General features: G+C 49.9%; 7 protein-coding genes across 7 annotated transcripts; 2 read left to right on the top strand and 5 right to left on the bottom strand.

Annotated features, from left to right (window-relative positions):
* Positions 1-62: 62 nt before the first annotated feature.
* LbLYS1 (alpha-aminoadipate reductase Lys1p) lies at positions 63-4,574 on the bottom strand (the record flags this gene model as incomplete). The annotated part of the gene is made up of 6 exons (XM_001879583.1): positions 63-637; positions 689-1,040; positions 1,088-1,899; positions 1,954-2,940; positions 2,989-3,429; positions 3,479-4,574. 6 exons carry the CDS (start codon positions 4,572-4,574, stop codon positions 63-65), a joined length of 4,263 nt encoding a protein of 1,420 aa, XP_001879618.1.
* Positions 4,575-4,725: 151 nt separating this feature from the next.
* Positions 4,726-5,395, top strand: LACBIDRAFT_318668 (basic region leucin zipper protein; the record flags this gene model as incomplete). Its single annotated transcript, XM_001879836.1, has 2 exons — positions 4,726-4,941; positions 4,997-5,395. The coding sequence occupies 2 exons, from the start codon at positions 4,726-4,728 to the stop codon at positions 5,393-5,395; spliced, it is 615 nt and encodes a 204-aa protein (XP_001879871.1).
* A 184-nt stretch (positions 5,396-5,579) lies between these two features.
* Positions 5,580-8,119, bottom strand: LACBIDRAFT_385746 (NUC153 and WD40 repeat-containing nucleolar rRNA processing-related protein; the record flags this gene model as incomplete). Its single annotated transcript, XM_001879582.1, has 5 exons — positions 5,580-6,046; positions 6,097-6,713; positions 6,765-7,009; positions 7,061-7,717; positions 7,793-8,119. The coding sequence occupies 5 exons, from the start codon at positions 8,117-8,119 to the stop codon at positions 5,580-5,582; spliced, it is 2,313 nt and encodes a 770-aa protein (XP_001879617.1).
* Positions 8,120-8,529: 410 nt separating this feature from the next.
* On the top strand, positions 8,530-10,087 carry LACBIDRAFT_325938 (uncharacterized protein; the record flags this gene model as incomplete). Its single annotated transcript, XM_001879835.1, has 2 exons — positions 8,530-8,796; positions 8,858-10,087. The coding sequence occupies 2 exons, from the start codon at positions 8,530-8,532 to the stop codon at positions 10,085-10,087; spliced, it is 1,497 nt and encodes a 498-aa protein (XP_001879870.1).
* Positions 10,088-10,521: 434 nt separating this feature from the next.
* LACBIDRAFT_325937 (uncharacterized protein) lies at positions 10,522-12,559 on the bottom strand (the record flags this gene model as incomplete). The annotated part of the gene is made up of 7 exons (XM_001879581.1): positions 10,522-10,632; positions 10,654-11,358; positions 11,405-11,496; positions 11,527-11,633; positions 11,687-11,837; positions 11,877-12,147; positions 12,212-12,559. 7 exons carry the CDS (start codon positions 12,557-12,559, stop codon positions 10,522-10,524), a joined length of 1,785 nt encoding a protein of 594 aa, XP_001879616.1.
* Positions 12,560-13,037: 478 nt separating this feature from the next.
* LACBIDRAFT_318665 (uncharacterized protein) lies at positions 13,038-14,422 on the bottom strand. The gene is made up of 7 exons (XM_001879580.1): positions 14,129-14,422; positions 14,019-14,073; positions 13,725-13,966; positions 13,434-13,676; positions 13,361-13,383; positions 13,263-13,304; positions 13,038-13,204 (listed from the first exon to the last, which is right to left on the bottom strand). The coding sequence occupies exons 1-7, from the start codon at positions 14,416-14,418 to the stop codon at positions 13,167-13,169; spliced, it is 933 nt and encodes a 310-aa protein (XP_001879615.1). The 5' UTR covers positions 14,419-14,422; the 3' UTR covers positions 13,038-13,166.
* A 706-nt stretch (positions 14,423-15,128) lies between these two features.
* On the bottom strand, positions 15,129-16,438 carry LACBIDRAFT_325934 (uncharacterized protein; the record flags this gene model as incomplete). The annotated part of the gene is made up of 2 exons (XM_001879579.1): positions 15,129-15,544; positions 15,595-16,438. 2 exons carry the CDS (start codon positions 16,436-16,438, stop codon positions 15,129-15,131), a joined length of 1,260 nt encoding a protein of 419 aa, XP_001879614.1.
* Positions 16,439-16,606: the final 168 nt, after the last annotated feature.

The raw sequence follows: 16,606 nt of genomic DNA, 5'->3' as shown, positions 1-16,606 counted from the left end.
CGAATAGCACCTCCTCGTTAGTTTTACATGAATAAAGCAAGCAAGCCACACCTAACTAGATTTTAAACACCACTACGCCCAGCAGCTTTGATATTTCCCGCATTCTCCAACACTGGTAACCTTTTCTCCGGCTTTTCCAGAGTAGGCTTGGGAAGGAACCCCGCCTCGACCAACCAGGCCAAATACAACCCCATCAACCCCTCATCGACCGTCTTCGCCGTTGGGCCAGTGTGGGCTTTCAAGATCGCCCGGGTATTCCTATCGTCCAACTCTGGCGCCTTGGTGCTCGTTGGCAGATCGTCCAGGACGAAGTGGAGGAGTGGGAAAAGGGCGTTATCCTGGACCTCCATGACATGTTGCTCGAGCTTCCTGCGCCAGACGACGTATTCGCATAGTTCAGTGAGGAACCCGTAGTGTGCGAGTGAGGAGAGCATGCCGTTGAAGGTGGGTAAGGGGCTCGCGGTGATATGCAGAACTGAAAGGGGCGCATTGGGAAGGGGGGAGACGGCGGCGAGGGAGGTGCACAGGGCGACGTGGTCGACGGGGACCATGTTGATGGTGTTGTTGATGTCGGGTACGAGTCCCAACTGCACACATCCCTTGACCATACGCCAGATGAAGTCGTCCGTATTGGTCACTAAAGAACCCATTCAATTGAAGTTCGACAAAGAAGGACTGAAGAACTTACCCGCCGTGCGCGAGTCACCAACGACATACCCTGGTCGCACAATGTGTCCTCTCAAGCCTCTCCGACCGGCTTCAAAGAGCAACTTTTCAGAGACCCACTTTGTCTGGCCATAGCCAGTTTTCAACGATGATTTGGCTCCTTCCAGGTCATCGCCCTCTGGGACACCAGTAAATTCTGATGAGCTCTGCGCAAGGGATTCCGAGAGTTGCACGTAGTGCTCGGTGTCGACTGCAGAAGTGGATGAAACGAAGACAAGGAGCTTGGGCTTGCCACTCGACGCAAGGTCGATCGTTGCCAGAGTCGACAATACGTTTGCTGAGCGGAGTTTCTCGTATGGGTAGACCCAGTGAACCTTTGCAATGTCAATCAACTGAAAAGGTGAACATGAGAAAAACCTACCAAAGCTCCGTTATGGACAACGACATCCGCCTCAGAGGCAATCCGATCCCAATCATCTTTCCCCAGTCCTAGCTGACTCAAAGCAAGGTCACCAACCACAACTTCAAGCCTGCCACTTGACACCCAAGCATCATCCCATACCCCTCGATTGGTTGAACCTTCCTTCAATCGATCCAAACCGCTCTCTGCGCTCGATGCACGAACCAAACAGATCACTTTCTGAACCCTGCCAATTCTCGACAGCAAGTCTTTGAGAACGAATGCGCCCAAGAACCCAGTGGCCCCAGTGAGGAAAACTGTAACAGGACGCTCGCCAAAGTCCGCGGGAATAGAAGGGTACGAAGGCTGCAGTTTGTCGAGGAGCTGAACGTAATCCTGGCCGTACTCCAAGGGCAGCGCTTTCGTTTCGACAGCAGGGGTTCCCGGAACAATTTCCACAGGAGGTTGTGCCTCCAGTCCAAGATCGGCATTTCTCAGAGCATCGACGGCATTGACCAGCCCAGAGATGGTAGGTTGTTCAAAGATCAAGCCCAGAGGCGCGCTGACCACAAACACTTTACGAATCTCGAAGATGAGGCGTGTGGCGAGGATTGAATGACCTCCAAGATCGAAGAAACTTTCATCGAGAGGTATGGGCTTGGGTGCATTGGGTAGGATGTTTGCCCAAAGAGAACACATTGTTTCTTCTGTTGTGCTCGCTTTGCGCGTCGGTGGAGCTGCATAGGATGCTTGAGCGGTATCCGGGAAAGGGAGAGCGGGTTTGTCGATTTTTCCATTAGGGTTTAAGGGCATGCGCTTGAGGGGCACAAATACTAGAGGAAAATCAAGTTAACACGGTCTAAGTTGAAAGGGAATAATGGGCATACATGTAGGAACGCTGTAGCTCGGCAACTTCTTCTTCAAGTGTTCCCGAATGTCCTTAATAAGTCGCCTATACTTCTTCATACCCCTCACAATAGTACCCTCATCATCAGGAATATCGCTCGCGAATCCATCCAAATCCGGTCCCTCCAGAGGTACGAAATAGCTGACCAAGATTTTCTCCTCGTCCTTATCTCTTCGCACAAGAGTGACGTTCTCCCGCACGAGCGGATGCTGGCTGAGATGGATATCAATTTCACCAAGTTCAATTCTGAACCCGCGAATCTTGACTTGGTCGTCCGCCCGTCCAGTACATTCGACAATCCCATCTGGCTGATATCGACCGAGATCTCCAGAACGATACATCCTGTCCCGGATGCCCTTCCAATACAGTGCCTCGGAGCCAGCGAGCTCGTCTACTGGGTGCAAAATGGTGTCCTTTCTCGGAGCAGAGTCAGCCGAGAACCAATTCGTCACAAACTTCTCTGCTGTTGCGTCCTGATCGAGGTATCCCTCCGCCAAACCACCTGAACGGACATAGATTTCGCCCACTTCTCCAATAGCACATGGGACGTTCCTGTCGTTCCTGTTGACAACGAGAAGTTGGACATCGATCATGCCCTCTCCTGCAGGCATGATATCCTTTTGTGTTGCGAGGAAAGTTGAGTCCTCAGATACAGGAGGGATCGCAAAATATGAAACAGCACGTTGGGTTTCTGTAGTGCCGTACATGTTAATGATTCTTACGTTGGCTGCAAGGGATTGTAACCTGAGGCAGTCGCGTTTAGTGAGGACATCCCCAACGAAGAAGGCATTGAGGAGTGAGGGGATTTGACGTGTGGCTTGCGCGGAGAGGAGTTGCCCCATAGCCGGAGTGAGGTGAGTGACAGTAACTTCGCTATTCGCCATCCATTCAGCCAGGCGTCCGGGAGTGCCAATATCCTCAGAGGTAGGGACCCTGAGCTGAGCACCAAAGAAGAGGGGTGTGAACACTTTGTCGATCGTCAGAAGTTGGTACTAAAATAAGAGAGACCACTGACTATCGCGTTGGATAGGGTCATGGGCGATCCCACTGAGCATCGTGAATTTGGAATTTTCATTCAGCCCAAACCTCTCGCCCATCCACGGGAAGAAGTGTGTGAGACTGAAGTGTCGTCCTCTGACACCCTTCGGTATACCTGTACTTCCACTGGTAAACGAGAGGGTACCAACGCTGTCAGGCCCTAGGGCCACGTTTGGGTCAATATGTCCAAGATGGGCGTGGACTGAAAGGATATCCTGCCCATCCGCGTCAATGCCCCCCGTAATGCTGCCGTCAGGGAACACTTCAAGCGCGGGAACTTCGACTCGGATATGTAGTTCTTCAGATAGGAATTCGCGCGCAGAAGGGCTGATTGTCCCGGCACCTTTCAATACGACCAATCCTCGGGGTTGGGCGACACGGAGGTAGATAATTTGTCGAGACGCAGGATAGGCAGGATCTGACCAAAGATGGTCAGTGGTGTTTCAAAACGAATGATGGATGCAAACCTATGACTGAGAACGTTGCACCAGCCTTGAGCACAGCCATAACCGCAACAACTAGATCGACACTGCGATGGGCGTAAACCATGACAACCTCTTCTCTTTGCACACCGCTTTTGATGAGGTGGTGCGAAAGAACGTTGGACGCGCGGAGGATCGCATCATAAGAGAAAGTGATGCTCTTCTGAGGGTCATTCAAGGACTCTGGAGGGAGATATTGTACGACGCAAGGGCGCTCAGGCCAACGACGTGCATTTTGCGAGAAAACATCGGTAATAGCACCCTTCCAGTCACACCAATTGAGATCGGCCGTCGGGACAGGTAATTTGGCCTTTTGTGTCGGGGTAAGGAGAGGCACCGCACCTACGGGGGCGAGGGGACTTGAGGCGACCTTGCGGAGGAGGACGGATAACTGGTCAACGATGCAAGTTATTCGAGCGGAAGTGAATAGCAGAGAATTGTATAGAATCCTTAACGATATCCGAGGAGCGATGGAGGCGCGCGTCGAAGTGGGTGGGCGCGTAATGAAGATGGTTAGGTCTGAAGAAAGACTTGTAGATCGGATAAAGTTGTCCTTGGGTTCGTCTGTTTCGTCGAAGAAACGGACACGGAAAAGTGGTCCCTCGATCCCCTCATCCTTCCCTTTGCTCAAGGCGCGCGTGAGCACATCAAATGGAACGGCGTCCGACTCAGCTTCGCTCTCAATTTGTTGAACGCGCCTGACAATCGCCCAATATGGATCCATTGGATCGACGGAAAGTCGGAGTACAAGGGGTTCCCTGACAGCGGCTGAAGAAGAGCCGATGACGATGTCCGTATCACCAGTGTACCGATGCAAGAGAACGGTGAAGGCTGCTAAAAGCAAATGAAACGCCGATGGTCGCTTGACGCCGCTCTCAACTTCATCCTCGTCTTCATCTTCGTCTTCTGTGTATAAAACGAGTTTGAGGAGACTGAGGGAGGTTTGTTCGGATAGCTGGGTGAGATGAACGGCCTCAACGAGCTTGTTCGATCCTGTGGGACGTGGGTAATCGGTGGGAAGAGATATGGAGGGGAGGCTTTGAAGTCTGGCCAGCACCCTCGCAAGTCGATTGTCCTCCATGCCCGTGAGGATGATTGGAGAAATATGACTCGGAGCGCTAACCTTTTCTTTTTTTTGTTATCAGTTGGAGTTGTGATGACGATTCACGTGACTTAACGCATCATGCATCATGGCCTGAATTTGGTTTTCATTTTGAATTGCGACCTCCAACATGCCCAGGGGTCGCAAAAAAGACCTTACGAAACCACCTGTTCGCTCTTTGATCCAGCAACGCGACTATCGCGACAGAAAAGCGCGGTACATTGCCGATCTCGAAGAACGGTGTCGAAATGCAGAGGAAGAAAATGTAACGCTCAAGGAAGAAATCAGGAAGCTCAAAGCAACTCAAGGTTCAGTGGGTTTGATGGACCAGCGCAACCCGGAGACGGTTTCTTTCCCTTTCTCTCCTTTTTACGAATATTTGGCCTAACCATATCGTAAAGGCAGAAGCTGCGGCAGACCTCTTCGAGAAGCTCTCCCAAGCATCGGGTTCATTGGCGAGATTTCAAGCCCTGGCATCTGGTCGCTCCACGAAACCATGCTATGGCAATAGTGACGATACTTGCACCTGCGATAACGCCGAAGTTATATCGGTGCCCCCTTCCGAACCTCTCCCATCTGCGTTCCATTCGCCAGACATCAGCACTCCTCATTTCGTGGCGGAACACGCATCACACCCGGCTGACGATATTCTTGACACGGTACCGACACCAACCTCCGACAAATGCTGCGCAGGTATCTTTGAATGTGAAGGAGAGCTTGAATTTAGCGCAATCTCCTCAAATTCCTTGGAGAGATGGTCTGGTGTACGTTCCACCTCCGGTCAACGCTTTTATTCATAATAGGACAACAACCTACATACCGAAGTGAATTATAATTTCGGAGGAGGGTATCACAAGTTGTGGAGGATGTGGCAGGGTTCACCTTGCTTAGCGACCTATGTGAGCCTCCCAATGTCGGGTTATAACAATGTAATATTTATTACAAGCCTTCCCGAATTGCAAGCTACCTGACCTGCGCATGATGTTACATCCTGCGAAAGACATTTTTACTACCACTCCGCACACCCTTCCTCCTTTGTGTTCTCCCCTTCCTCCCCGACTCCGAAACCTCCTCCCCACCCTTCTCCATTCCCGCCCCAAACACCTCCACGCCCTTTCTCCTCTCCTGCTTTTTGCCTCCCCCTTGCCTACTGCCATCGTCATCCTTGGCACTGGACGCAGAGGGTACCCAGCTGATTTCCATGGCACCATCGTCCTTGCCCAAAGAAGGTTTACTTGGCCGCCTTGAATCTTTAGATGACGAAGAAGGCGCAAGACGTTGACCAAAGGAGGCGTTCCGATCGCCCAGACGTTCAGAGTTTGTCCCCGTGGCACGGATGGGAACCATGTTAATGTTGGCGACCCTGTTGTGCTCCCTGGTACGGTCGTAAGCTTGCTGAACACGGAGATTCTTTTGCCCAGGCCTTGAACGAGGATCGAACTTCGTAAGTTCTGCAAAGACGTGAGTGATAGCATAGGTATGTATCGAGGAATGAACGTACCTCCAGCGTCGCTGCTGTCACTATCACTGTCATCTCCGCTTTCGCTTTCACTCTCCCCAAGGCCATCAGAAGAAACCTTGTCGCTCTCTTCTTCTTCTTCTTCCACAGCCGTCTTTCGCCTGTTCCCAGGCTTCTGCCAGGCAGCAGACGGATTGAGCAGAGCAAACTCTCTCGTGTTTTCATCAATTGCGAACTCGGGGTCCTCAAATACTTTCGAGAAACGTGGATCGGAAAGTATACTCGGCTTTCCGTCGGCTTCGTCTCCCTTCACCTCTTCTTCATCACTAGCCTCTTCTCCATCCACCGCCATCTCATCGTCCACTGCCGGCTGCATCTTGCGCTTCTTCTTCCTCTCTTCCTTCTTCTTAGCCCTCTCTTCCTCCTTGAGGATCTTCTCAGCAAGAGCCTTGTTGACCTTGACTCCAACCTCTTTCTTGGAGCGGATACGCGTTTCAGCCATCTTATCCAGCTTGTCACGGACCACCTTCTCCCGGTGTTCGGCGTACGCAAATGGATTTGCGATTATACGTGCGGTGTCGTATAATTTGAGGGAAATGAAATAGCCATGCATGTACGGCTTGAGGGTGGGTGTGCCGACCAGATGATCCAGACCGAGCCTATGTTTCTAGGAGTGAGCGTAGACAGCAAGGTAAATCATGAATACCAACGTTTTGAGCTCATTCCTCTCCACGAATTTGTAATCCTCGTAGATAGAGCGTGTCGTCTGGTCCTCCATTTCTTCGGTAATGTTCTCCAGAAAACTGGCCCAGCGAGGCGCAGGCCCTAGCTGAGGGATGAAGTACGTTACCATTTGTATGCCTTCATTTGCTGTCATCAAGAGCCCACTTCCTGGGACGTGATGAACGTCATTTAGATCGTTGGCAGGCGTAATTGAGGCAAAATTTGTTGAAGGCTGAAACTGGTATGAATAGAGAGTGGAAAAGTCAAAGCGAGAATTACGCACAGAATTACGATCCCAGATTTTGATGACCTTCTTGTCAGCGGAAAGGACCATTCCATCTCCAGCCATCCGACTTCCACCCTCAATCCAAGCAACATTTTTTATTGGTAATCCATAGCCTTGATCCTTCGTCGCAAAAGGTTTGGCTGCACGAATGTCATAGAGTAATGTGTGTCCGGTGGATGTACCAACGGCGTACGAAAGCCCATCTGGTCTTGATGAGATGGCTGTGACGCTTAAACTGTGGCTGCCTGCTCCACTTGCAGTGACGGGCATCAGTCGATTTCTTGGTAGCCGCAGTATGCCGACACTGGTTCTTGAGCGCGGGTCCCAAAACTGTACAGTCCCATTACCGTCAACGCCAAAGGCAAGCAGTTGGTGAACGGGGTTGATGTCGATTGTGTTGACGCCTAATATTTCGCCATCCGAAGATTCATCTTCTAGTTGAAGAGGGTTGAGAAAACAACCTTGTTCAAGATTGAGCCGGTAAATTTCGTTTCCAGAGGCGGAAAAGTAGGCATCGCAGGAGGGAAAGTGATAGGCAAGGGAGCGGCCGAACCGTGGTATCCGCGTACGGTAATGGAAGCCCCCTTGTGTATGTAGTTCAATGGTGCGGTCGTTTTGGAGATGGATGGACTTGGTCCAGTCATCTGATAGAATCTAAGGGAGGGAAGGACGTTAGCTTCAGAAAAAACCTTTCCCAGCTGGCCTCAAAAGATGAGACGACTCACGCACAACGAAGTCGACGTTCTCGGCGTCAGAATGCCGTTCAAACTTGAGCGAGAGTTGGTCCAGATCCCATACTCTCATCTGCGGCTTGTAAGTGCCTGTTGCGATAACATGGTGTCCATCGCGAGTTGTTTTCACTCTGTTGCTTGCCTCGGGGAATTCAAAACCTTGGATAAGTTCAATGGTCCCTTCAAAGTGTTCCCGTATCGCCCGTTTTCCCTTGCCTTTCGCTGAGGCTCTCTTTCGAGTTAGCCAATCAGGCAAAGACGACGATGAACCGGCCGCGGTGCCATTGACAGTGTAAACCCGAACGTTATGAGGGTCTTGCACCATGATCTACACAAAAGAAGATCGGTCTTGAAGTAACCTGCAATGTTGAGGTCTGAGGAGGTCTGCAAATTTTGTTTTCGATGAGAACGGCTTTTTTTTATCATGTGACTTCAGAACCTCTCTTTGTCTCTTCGAGTATCGTAATATCTCCAGGGTATCTCTGGCGTTCACCGGTCGCCTTCTGGAACCTCTACAAACGTCGCAGTCAGCTTTCTACACCTTTCCGGACAATGGCAATGTCGTGCCCTGGTCGCGCCCGTACGCACGAGCTACCAACGTGGCCGACAAAGTGATCTTTGTTCTCGATGCATTGTTGCTACAAATCAGCATACTACCAGTAGTATAAATCGCGGCCGCTATCCTTTGTTTGCCACTCTCCTTTTAAAAAGAGATTACCCTCTCCTCACGCGAATATGCATAACTGTTTGATGGTGCAGGAACTTCTATCCGAGATTTTTCAACATATTTTCAGTGACCCCTACTCTGGCTATCGGACAGAGGCCGATAGAAGCAATCTCTACCACGACAGAACTGCATTAGGGACCCTCGCAGGACTAGCAAGAACGTGTAAAACCTTTCACGAACCTGCTCTGAACCGTTTGTGGCGGGCTCTGCCTTCCCTTATCCCCTTGGTTCAATGCCTTCCCCCCGACGCATGGACAATCAGTGAATCAACGCTGGTGAGAATTTTCCGGTTCCAAGCATTCGCTACCTAGCAAGCGTTTTATTGATTTTATTTAGAGCATAACCAGGAGCATAGAAGCGTCTGACTTCAAGCGGATTCTCTTCTACAGTCCTAGAGTCAGAGTCATTGGACAGGAATATAGCACAAGCTTGGAATACTGGGATACGGAAACACTGCGCATGGATACCCAGGTTCTCCCCGTCATTTGGTCCCGAAAACCGAATCCCGGGCCTCTCTTGCCACACCTTCTCGACTTCTGTCTGTCGAGCAGTGACTTCGTAGATGCAGCAATCTACCCTCGCCTTATTGTCGGTCCAAAACTCCATTCCGTTCGCATTGAAGCACATCTAGAACAAACCCCTTGGGACAACATCACGGCGGTGCTCAACGAAGTGGTTCCCCAGTTGACAAGTTTCATCATTTTTGCTGAGGATCTCGATGAAGGCTTTAAAATCCTGGAAGGTTCTCAAAAAGCTTTGAAGCTGTTCCCCTCCTTCCATGGTCTAGAGAACCTCGGTATTAGCCGCATTCCTCTTACGCCGCAGGCACTCACTCTAGTCACGGAGCTCCCCAACCTACCCATGCTTGAGATCGCCATAACGGACAGAGCCTTGCAGATATTTACGCTTTCTCAAGCCAGCAAAGACAAGGGCTTCCTTGCCCTCTCAAACTTGCGAGTATACTCCAAAAGCTTGACGGCTTGCCAGATGCTCCTTGAGCAGGTCAAGTCAAAGTCCCTTTACGGCTTGGAGGTCTTTCGAAGAGGGCATCATCAGTGGGATCTGAAATCCTTTTTTCGATTCCTTTGTGATCGTGATCTCGGACAGAAGATGCTCCTCCTGGGGGTGTCCCAAAGCCGACCCTGTATGGACGTGATAAGACACGAAGAGGTATTCCACCTCCGCTCCGACACCTTTGAACCATTAGCCTCATTTGGAGAGTTGGTCGACGTTCAGATCGACCCATGCTCTTCCATCGGTCTCACCGACGCAAGCCTTCTCAAAATGGCGAAGTCCTGGCCCACATTATACAGACTCAGTTTCTATGAGGCAACGATGGACGAGGAGCCTAAAACCACCTTCTTTGGATTCCAATCTCTCATCGCCCACTGTCCACTGCTTACGTACCTCACTCTCCGCATCAATGCCAAAACGATACCATCTTTTTCACAATGTGGTGGAGACTATCCTGTTGGCAAAACACTCCAGAATGTGCACATGTGCACCTCGCCTATAGTGAACGCTGAAGCTGTTGCAGCTCACCTGACGCTGCTCTTGAAAGATTGAGCTATGGCTGGATCGATTGCGATCGTCAACGATATCACGATTATGATCAAGAGCAGAAGACGTACGCAGATATTTGGTGGAGGACAACATCGTTACTGGAACCCACCTTAAAGGCACGCAATGAATAGGGCGGTGGGTTACGGAATTGACTTCATGGGGTATATACATGCGATGGGGTCTCGTAAAGAAAAGTCGAGGTAGTCGACGAAGAAGCAAGAGTCTGGATGGACGTCTCATTCAAATAACAGGGTGCTGTAATGTATGTGTTATCTTCATACCAACCTTTGAAGTACCCAACTTGAATTGTAGAACATACGTCCATCCGTTGTCTCAGCCTGGGTGCCGTATCAATATGTAGACCTGTTGCATTGTGGTTGGGATATCGAGAAGTGAATGCAGTGGGAAGGGGCCATTGTCAACTCAAGGAATCGACGTCAACGAGGCACAGTACTTTCCTCAGAAGTAATAAAGACAAAGAGTGCGCGGCTCGGGTCGACCGAGGGCACGGCCCCGCTGAAAAGACTCATTGAGATACCGGGTTCGAGCTCAAAGAGAAATAGACATACCCTAACCACAAAAAGGCAATCCTCTGACATAGAACTCCCGACCACATCTTGTAAAGGCGGGCACGATACATGCATGGCGCTCCCCATGTCGTGAGTAGTGCAAAGTCGGTCCATACGCGACAATTGAGTTTTCCAGCTAGGATCCTTTTCGCTGGCGACTCTGGTGCTACGATGGTTGCCGAGAAAGGTCTTGCTCGTTTCAGAGTTGAAATCCAGCATCTGCATGTTGTGAACGTTTCCGCCCGTGGTCGTCCAGAACAGTCGTTGCCCACAGAACTTGTAATCTTTGCCGGAAATGTTCAACTCGCGCCAGAAGCCTTGCCTTTGTTCGAATAATGTGGACAAGTTCCCCACGACTATAATTTCACGAGCATCTGCGTAGGGCTTTTTCTCAAACAGAATTCGGAAGCCAATCGTCCGTTGGTCGGGGTCGTCGAAAAATCCCGCAGAAAATCTGATTTGTTCCGATGTGTGCGGAGAAACAGTCGGAATAAAAAGTACACCGCACGGAAGTCTCCCAGATTCATAGAACCTCGTCAAGAATTCAAAAGGGATCAGAAAACTAGTGCGATCTTTGAGATTCCTGATGGCCAGACGGGCTCCTTGAACGTGGGGGTGATGCGGACTAAGGACACCGTATTCCGAGACGAGAAGGGTATGTTGATCGGTGAACATATAGCTCAGCTCTCGGGCATCCGAGCCAAGCTGTCGTAGGTTAGGATAATTCCCTGAAATACAAGGATGGACGTACATGGATATTTTTTCCGGACCCCTCCTTCCAGTCAACGATGTGCAAACTTTCGGAACGGAGTAACGCGACGACGTATTGGCCCTTGATAGAAACTTGAACGGGTCTTTTGCAGCGGAACTTACAAATTCCTTCAACCTTCAATTTTGACGTGCTAGAAAGGCTCTGAACAGATATGTGGGTAGCATAAAAATCTTTTTCATTGTAATCTTCAAAGTCGTCGTGATATGGGCTACAAATTAACGCATTTCAGAAGACGCAGAAACCCCGATGGAGCGGACAAACTTTGTAGCCACGGCAAAAATATCTTCTTCAAGGTCAATCACGATGTCAAAAACCACCTCGGGAAAGCTGAAGGAATGAACCCGGTATTCACGCCCAGTGCGATCAGAACCAGGTTGGAAGATCTTTATCTTGGTGGCAGTCTTATATCCACCTGGGCGTTCGACGGTATAAAAACAGCCCCCAGACTCACCCATAAATCCGGCATTAACACGGGCCTTCTGGTCATGCCAAGGTATCGCAGGAGAAACAACGTCGAGTGCTGCGTATATCGCCCGCGCCCACCTCAACGTCGACCTTCGAGCAACAAAAGCTTGGATGTAGTCGGGAATGGTGTTCAGAGGTTGCTGTAAAAATCTCGTAGACCTGGAACCCAAGCTCAACCCCGCTCTGTAGCATTGAGCTTTCAGATGTTCCAACGTGGCCTGACCACTTTGTAGTGCTGAAGCCATCGGCCTCCAAACCTACAACGGCACAAGGTAAATTGACAAGGTTGAAGGATGGTATACCATGTTGGACACGGCCTACCTGGGACAACTTTGCAACCGATTTAGCATCGAGATTATCTGCAATCCCGAACGCCACATCCATTGGAAGGTTGTTAAAACTTGAAGTGGTCGGGGAAACTCCGAAGCTAGATCGAGCAGGGGAAGTTGGAAAGGTCGGGCTGGTAGGGGTCATTCCAAAGGTTGAGCCGGTAGGGGATGCTGGAAAGGTTGAGTAAGTAGGAGAGATGCCAAAGCCCGAATGTTTCCTTCCAAAGGTTGGGTGGGTCGGTGGAATGGGACTGCATTGACTGCGGGCCGTAGGACTTGGGGCAAAGTACCCATAACTTGGCGGGTAGTATGGTACGGTGTTGTAATTTGCGTAGCTCATGGTGCTTCTGTGTGGTCAAGATAGCACTCTACCTGGCCCTTATATATTTGAGCGGGATACCAAGTATTCCAGTTGTTATGCCATGACTACAGTGTCTTGAGCGGAGTAATTGTCCCATCTTCAACAGCGAAGAGCAACCGTCAATGCAGCAGAGACACACTGAACGGAGCATTGTTCTTTGGTAGCCATGACATGAGTTGACGATTAGGAGTTCTGGGTCTTCTTGAGGCCTAGGGTGAGATTTGAGTGTATAACAAAAAACGTCCGGAAAACAATAGTGTCAATTTGATCCGAGTGATGTTATCGACGCAGCCAGCTGATGTCAGGCGTCGTAGTCAGCAAACTCACAAAGGCAACAAAAAGGAAGTTATGATGGGCAAGCGGCCAACGAGCGGCCTTCACTTGCTGCAATACCTACACAGCCCGCAAATTGGACCTCAAGGTACTCAAATAAAATTTTGGTGACAGCACGAAGACATCACACGAAGGGGGTAGATTGACGTCGTTCGCTCGCCCGTGAATAGTACGTACATACACCTTCGAATGTTTCCAACACCTTGCGAAAAGATGGGGCGGTGTGGCAGGAAAGGTCCTAGCGACCCAACCTCTAATAAGTTTTCTTCTTTTCGTCCACAGAAAGTCCACCTGTTCAGCGACATGTCAGACTATCTGAACGCAACGATCCACAGCGATGGAAACGCACCAGGACCCATGTTGACGAGGAGAATAAGGCCTCCAACGATAGCTGAACAAAAGCAAAATGAGCGCGCCTCAAGAGCGTGAGAAGGGCATGGAACGAACAAAGAGTTTGGAAGAAATCGTATCTGGGTTGATTTGGTCAGCTACGCGTCATGCAGACAAAGGAGGGGCTCACTTTAAGAAATCGCGGGTAGGATGTGCGGAATGCACGGCCCACCAGTTGTTGGCAAATACGTTGAAGATACTCAGGACAATGACGAGGAATGCAGCGGACCACTTGGCCTTGAAGCCAACGGCAACCATGACGCAAGCGGCGAGACCAACGATAGAGACAAGGACACGGACGATGTTCCATTCGCCTTGAAGAATGAAGCCGAGGAAGAGGAAAATGAGAAGAACACGGCCGGCAAGAAGGAAGCTATGGGTTGTTAGCTTCCTGAAAGGACGGGATGACGGGCGCTCTCACTATTTCTTGCGGTCCGTCTCACTGATAGTCGGTAGACCAGCGAAGAGAGTTTTTCTGGAAACCATCGAGTCACTGAACACCATAAACAGACCGCCGATCACGCTCAAGTTGCGGAGGAAGAAGTTGAGGTCAAATATAAGCCCGTAGCCAAATCCTTGGATGATTACAACGGCCAAAAGACCGCCCACCGCGTATTCAGTGTATCGTTTGAGAATGATTGCCGAAGAGCCTGCGAGCATGGTCTGAATGGCAAAGATAAGTAGAGGCGAGGGCAAATGACAATATATATCTTACTAGGACGTTAATGATGAGGAAAATGTGGGAGATGCCCCAGGGAAAGTGTCGGTGTCTGGTTGATGCAGGTATCAGTGATACCAAAAGGCGCGACGGCATGTAAATCGCACTGTTGCAAATACCAAATCTGATCCCCCCATTGTGTCACAATCCTCAACGCATCCTCCAAGAATGTCACTACAATCAAGAAACGACCAATCGCCGGCAGGTGAGGTTTTAAAGGTTGTGAGTAAATCTCGGTGTTGTCCTCGACAATCTTGCTAAACGCCCGGATCTTCTCGAGCGGGTCGTCGGGATTAGCAGCCCTGTATCCAGAAGACCGCCCCGAGTTGGAAAGCCCATGGGGGTCGACGTTGAACGAGTTTGTCTGCGGGCGAGCGATGCTGATTCTTGAGGACATGGTGGTGAGGGTTGAGTGGAAAGCTACTACTAACGTGTCATCATATGGTCACGACGTGGCGCGGCTTACGTAAAGATGCCCGAACACAGGTTTGCGTGATTTTCGTTTCATCGCGTTTCGCGTTTGATACTTTTTTTTCCTTCCTAAAAATAACCGGTAGCCATAAAATCCTGTGTCATGTCGCCGCATCAAATGCAACATCCCCTACTTCGCTGGTGGAGAGTTGGCCATGCTATCATGATCAGGAGCCAATGGATTGGGCGGGGCAGTAAATTTTAACAAGATTCACGACCCCGAGCCGATCTCAAATACTGGCGACATTACGGTGCATTTGAGCCTGGGATCCAGACCTAGTGCGAACAAAGGGAGGCCAATCGGTTTTTTCTGCTGGGCAGTTGGTATTGTCAATTGCAACTAGTATGCTCACGATCAAATTAACTGCCAAAGAAGTTGAGGTAAAACGAAGTTAAATGTCATACTTAGAATTCTCTCGAGGGTTGGGATGGATGAAGAGGTAGATACAGTTGGGTGATACGCGATACTAACGCTACAAGAGCTAAAAATAGGCTAAAAATACAAGGAAAGCCTGGGGCTAGAAATACAAAAACCGGGGGCTAGAAATACAAGAAACTGGGGGCTGGAAATACAATGTTTTTGGGACTAGAAATTGAGTGTTCGGGAAGTAGGTGGGAAGTGAAAGTTTGAGGAACTCATTCGGAAAATTCAACCTGAAGTTTAGCTTTGGACGACAACATTTGTCCAAACCGACGCCTAAACCATACCTCCACCAAGTCTATATCTCTGCCGATGCCAGAAACCGAAAAACGAAGGTGTCGGAGCTCCGCCAGCGGCGGGCTCAAAAGAATGCGGATCAGAGCGCTCCAGTTGATTAAATCAAGCTGCGATTCTGCGCTCAACCAGACATGGAATGTAACTTGTAAAATCTTGCGGGATTGGATGGTCCCCAGGATATCTGTAACCCATCTATAGCGAGAAGTCGGGTCATTAGATGACTGAAATGCCGTCGTGGAGAAATCACGAAAAGGAAAGTGGAAGAGAACAACTTGATGACAGGCAATTGTTTTCAGTTGAGTGTTGTACGAAAGATCAACCAAAGAAAACATGTCTATGGGTATAATTAGACAAAGATGCATGTATAAATTATTACCAACGAACCTCTATCGTCACTATTATCGGAACCGTGTGAAAGGAAACCAATTTCAAGATTTTCCAAAGACGCTCCAAGGGTGCGCAAAAGTGACCCAAGAAGATGGCCTTCATTCGGGAAAATCTCGGGAAGAGCAAGGTGGGTAAGACGCGGAGGGGTTAAATGGTCTTCCTCGATGACTCTTCCCGAAGCTAGCTCAGGCCAAATCCATAGAATTATGGGCCGGAAAGAACATGACGCGATCCGTAGTTTCTTCAACACGGAGGTTTCAAGAGGAGGCAGCTGGCCTTCCTCTATATGAGCGACATTACTGCCCCATGTCACGCCTTCTACGGAAAGCTCTCGGAGATTGTAGAAAGTGCTGATGAAGAGAGCGAGGGCGGAAAAGGAAGGAAAGTGAACGGAACGAAGAATCAATGATGAAAGTCTATGGGAAAGAGGAGTTCCTGCAGCTGTCAATGTAACCGATCTCCAAAGGTCATGCGTCTCCCAAGTAACCACCCTGTTCATGCGAAGACAAGCAAGGTTTTCCAGGTCGCCGAGAAGTAAAAACAGGTCTTCTTCACTTTTCCCATTCGGATCCCCCCATCCGCCATTGATGATGACTTTGCGGATAAAGGGAATGACCTCTTGGTTTGCGCGCGAGCGAAGAAAGGTAGCGAATTTTTGACTAAGAACGACCTCAGAGAATAGGTGATACCGGCATGTCGGGAGCCAGGAACGCCATACGGTACTGCAAGCAGAAAGCGCAGATGGTGAATCGTGAAGGTTATCAAGGATCCTGTCGTACAGCTCTGGAGCGACGCGAGACGTCAAATGGAGAGGCAACGGGTCCACAATTGCCGCCCCCATAAGACGCGAAATTGGCAAGCGGAGCGAGAGGCTGACAAGAACCTTGAGCTCTAGTATTCATTCCAGCTCTTTTCATAGTCTCAAGGGCAGAAAGATTCCGCGTTTTGTTCGGACCCAAAAGCCTCGCGCATGCCACGCTTCACCACGAAAACAACGACGGCCATTTGG

The sequence above is a fragment of the Laccaria bicolor genome, genomic scaffold (assembly GCF_000143565.1).
Source record: "Laccaria bicolor S238N-H82 LACBIscaffold_9 genomic scaffold, whole genome shotgun sequence".
Classification (NCBI taxonomy): Eukaryota; Fungi; Basidiomycota; class Agaricomycetes; order Agaricales; family Hydnangiaceae; genus Laccaria; species Laccaria bicolor.
Note: the sequence above shows the minus strand (reverse complement) of the source record. Positions and strands in the feature narration are given on the sequence as shown.

Bases quoted from the DNA above. Each gene is read 5' to 3' on its own strand.
- LACBIDRAFT_318665 (XM_001879580.1), bottom strand. From the start codon at position 14,418: ATGTCCTCAAGAATCAGCATCGCTCGCCCGCAGACAAACTCGTTCAAC. The intron at 13,677-13,724 runs GTGAGAGCGCCC...AACAACCCATAG, and splicing joins GAGACGGACCGCAAGAAATA to CTTCCTTCTTGCCGGCCGTG. The intron at 13,205-13,262 runs GTGCGTTTCCAT...GTCGCTGAACAG, and splicing joins CCTCGTCAACATGGGTCCTG to GTGGACTTTCTGTGGACGAA.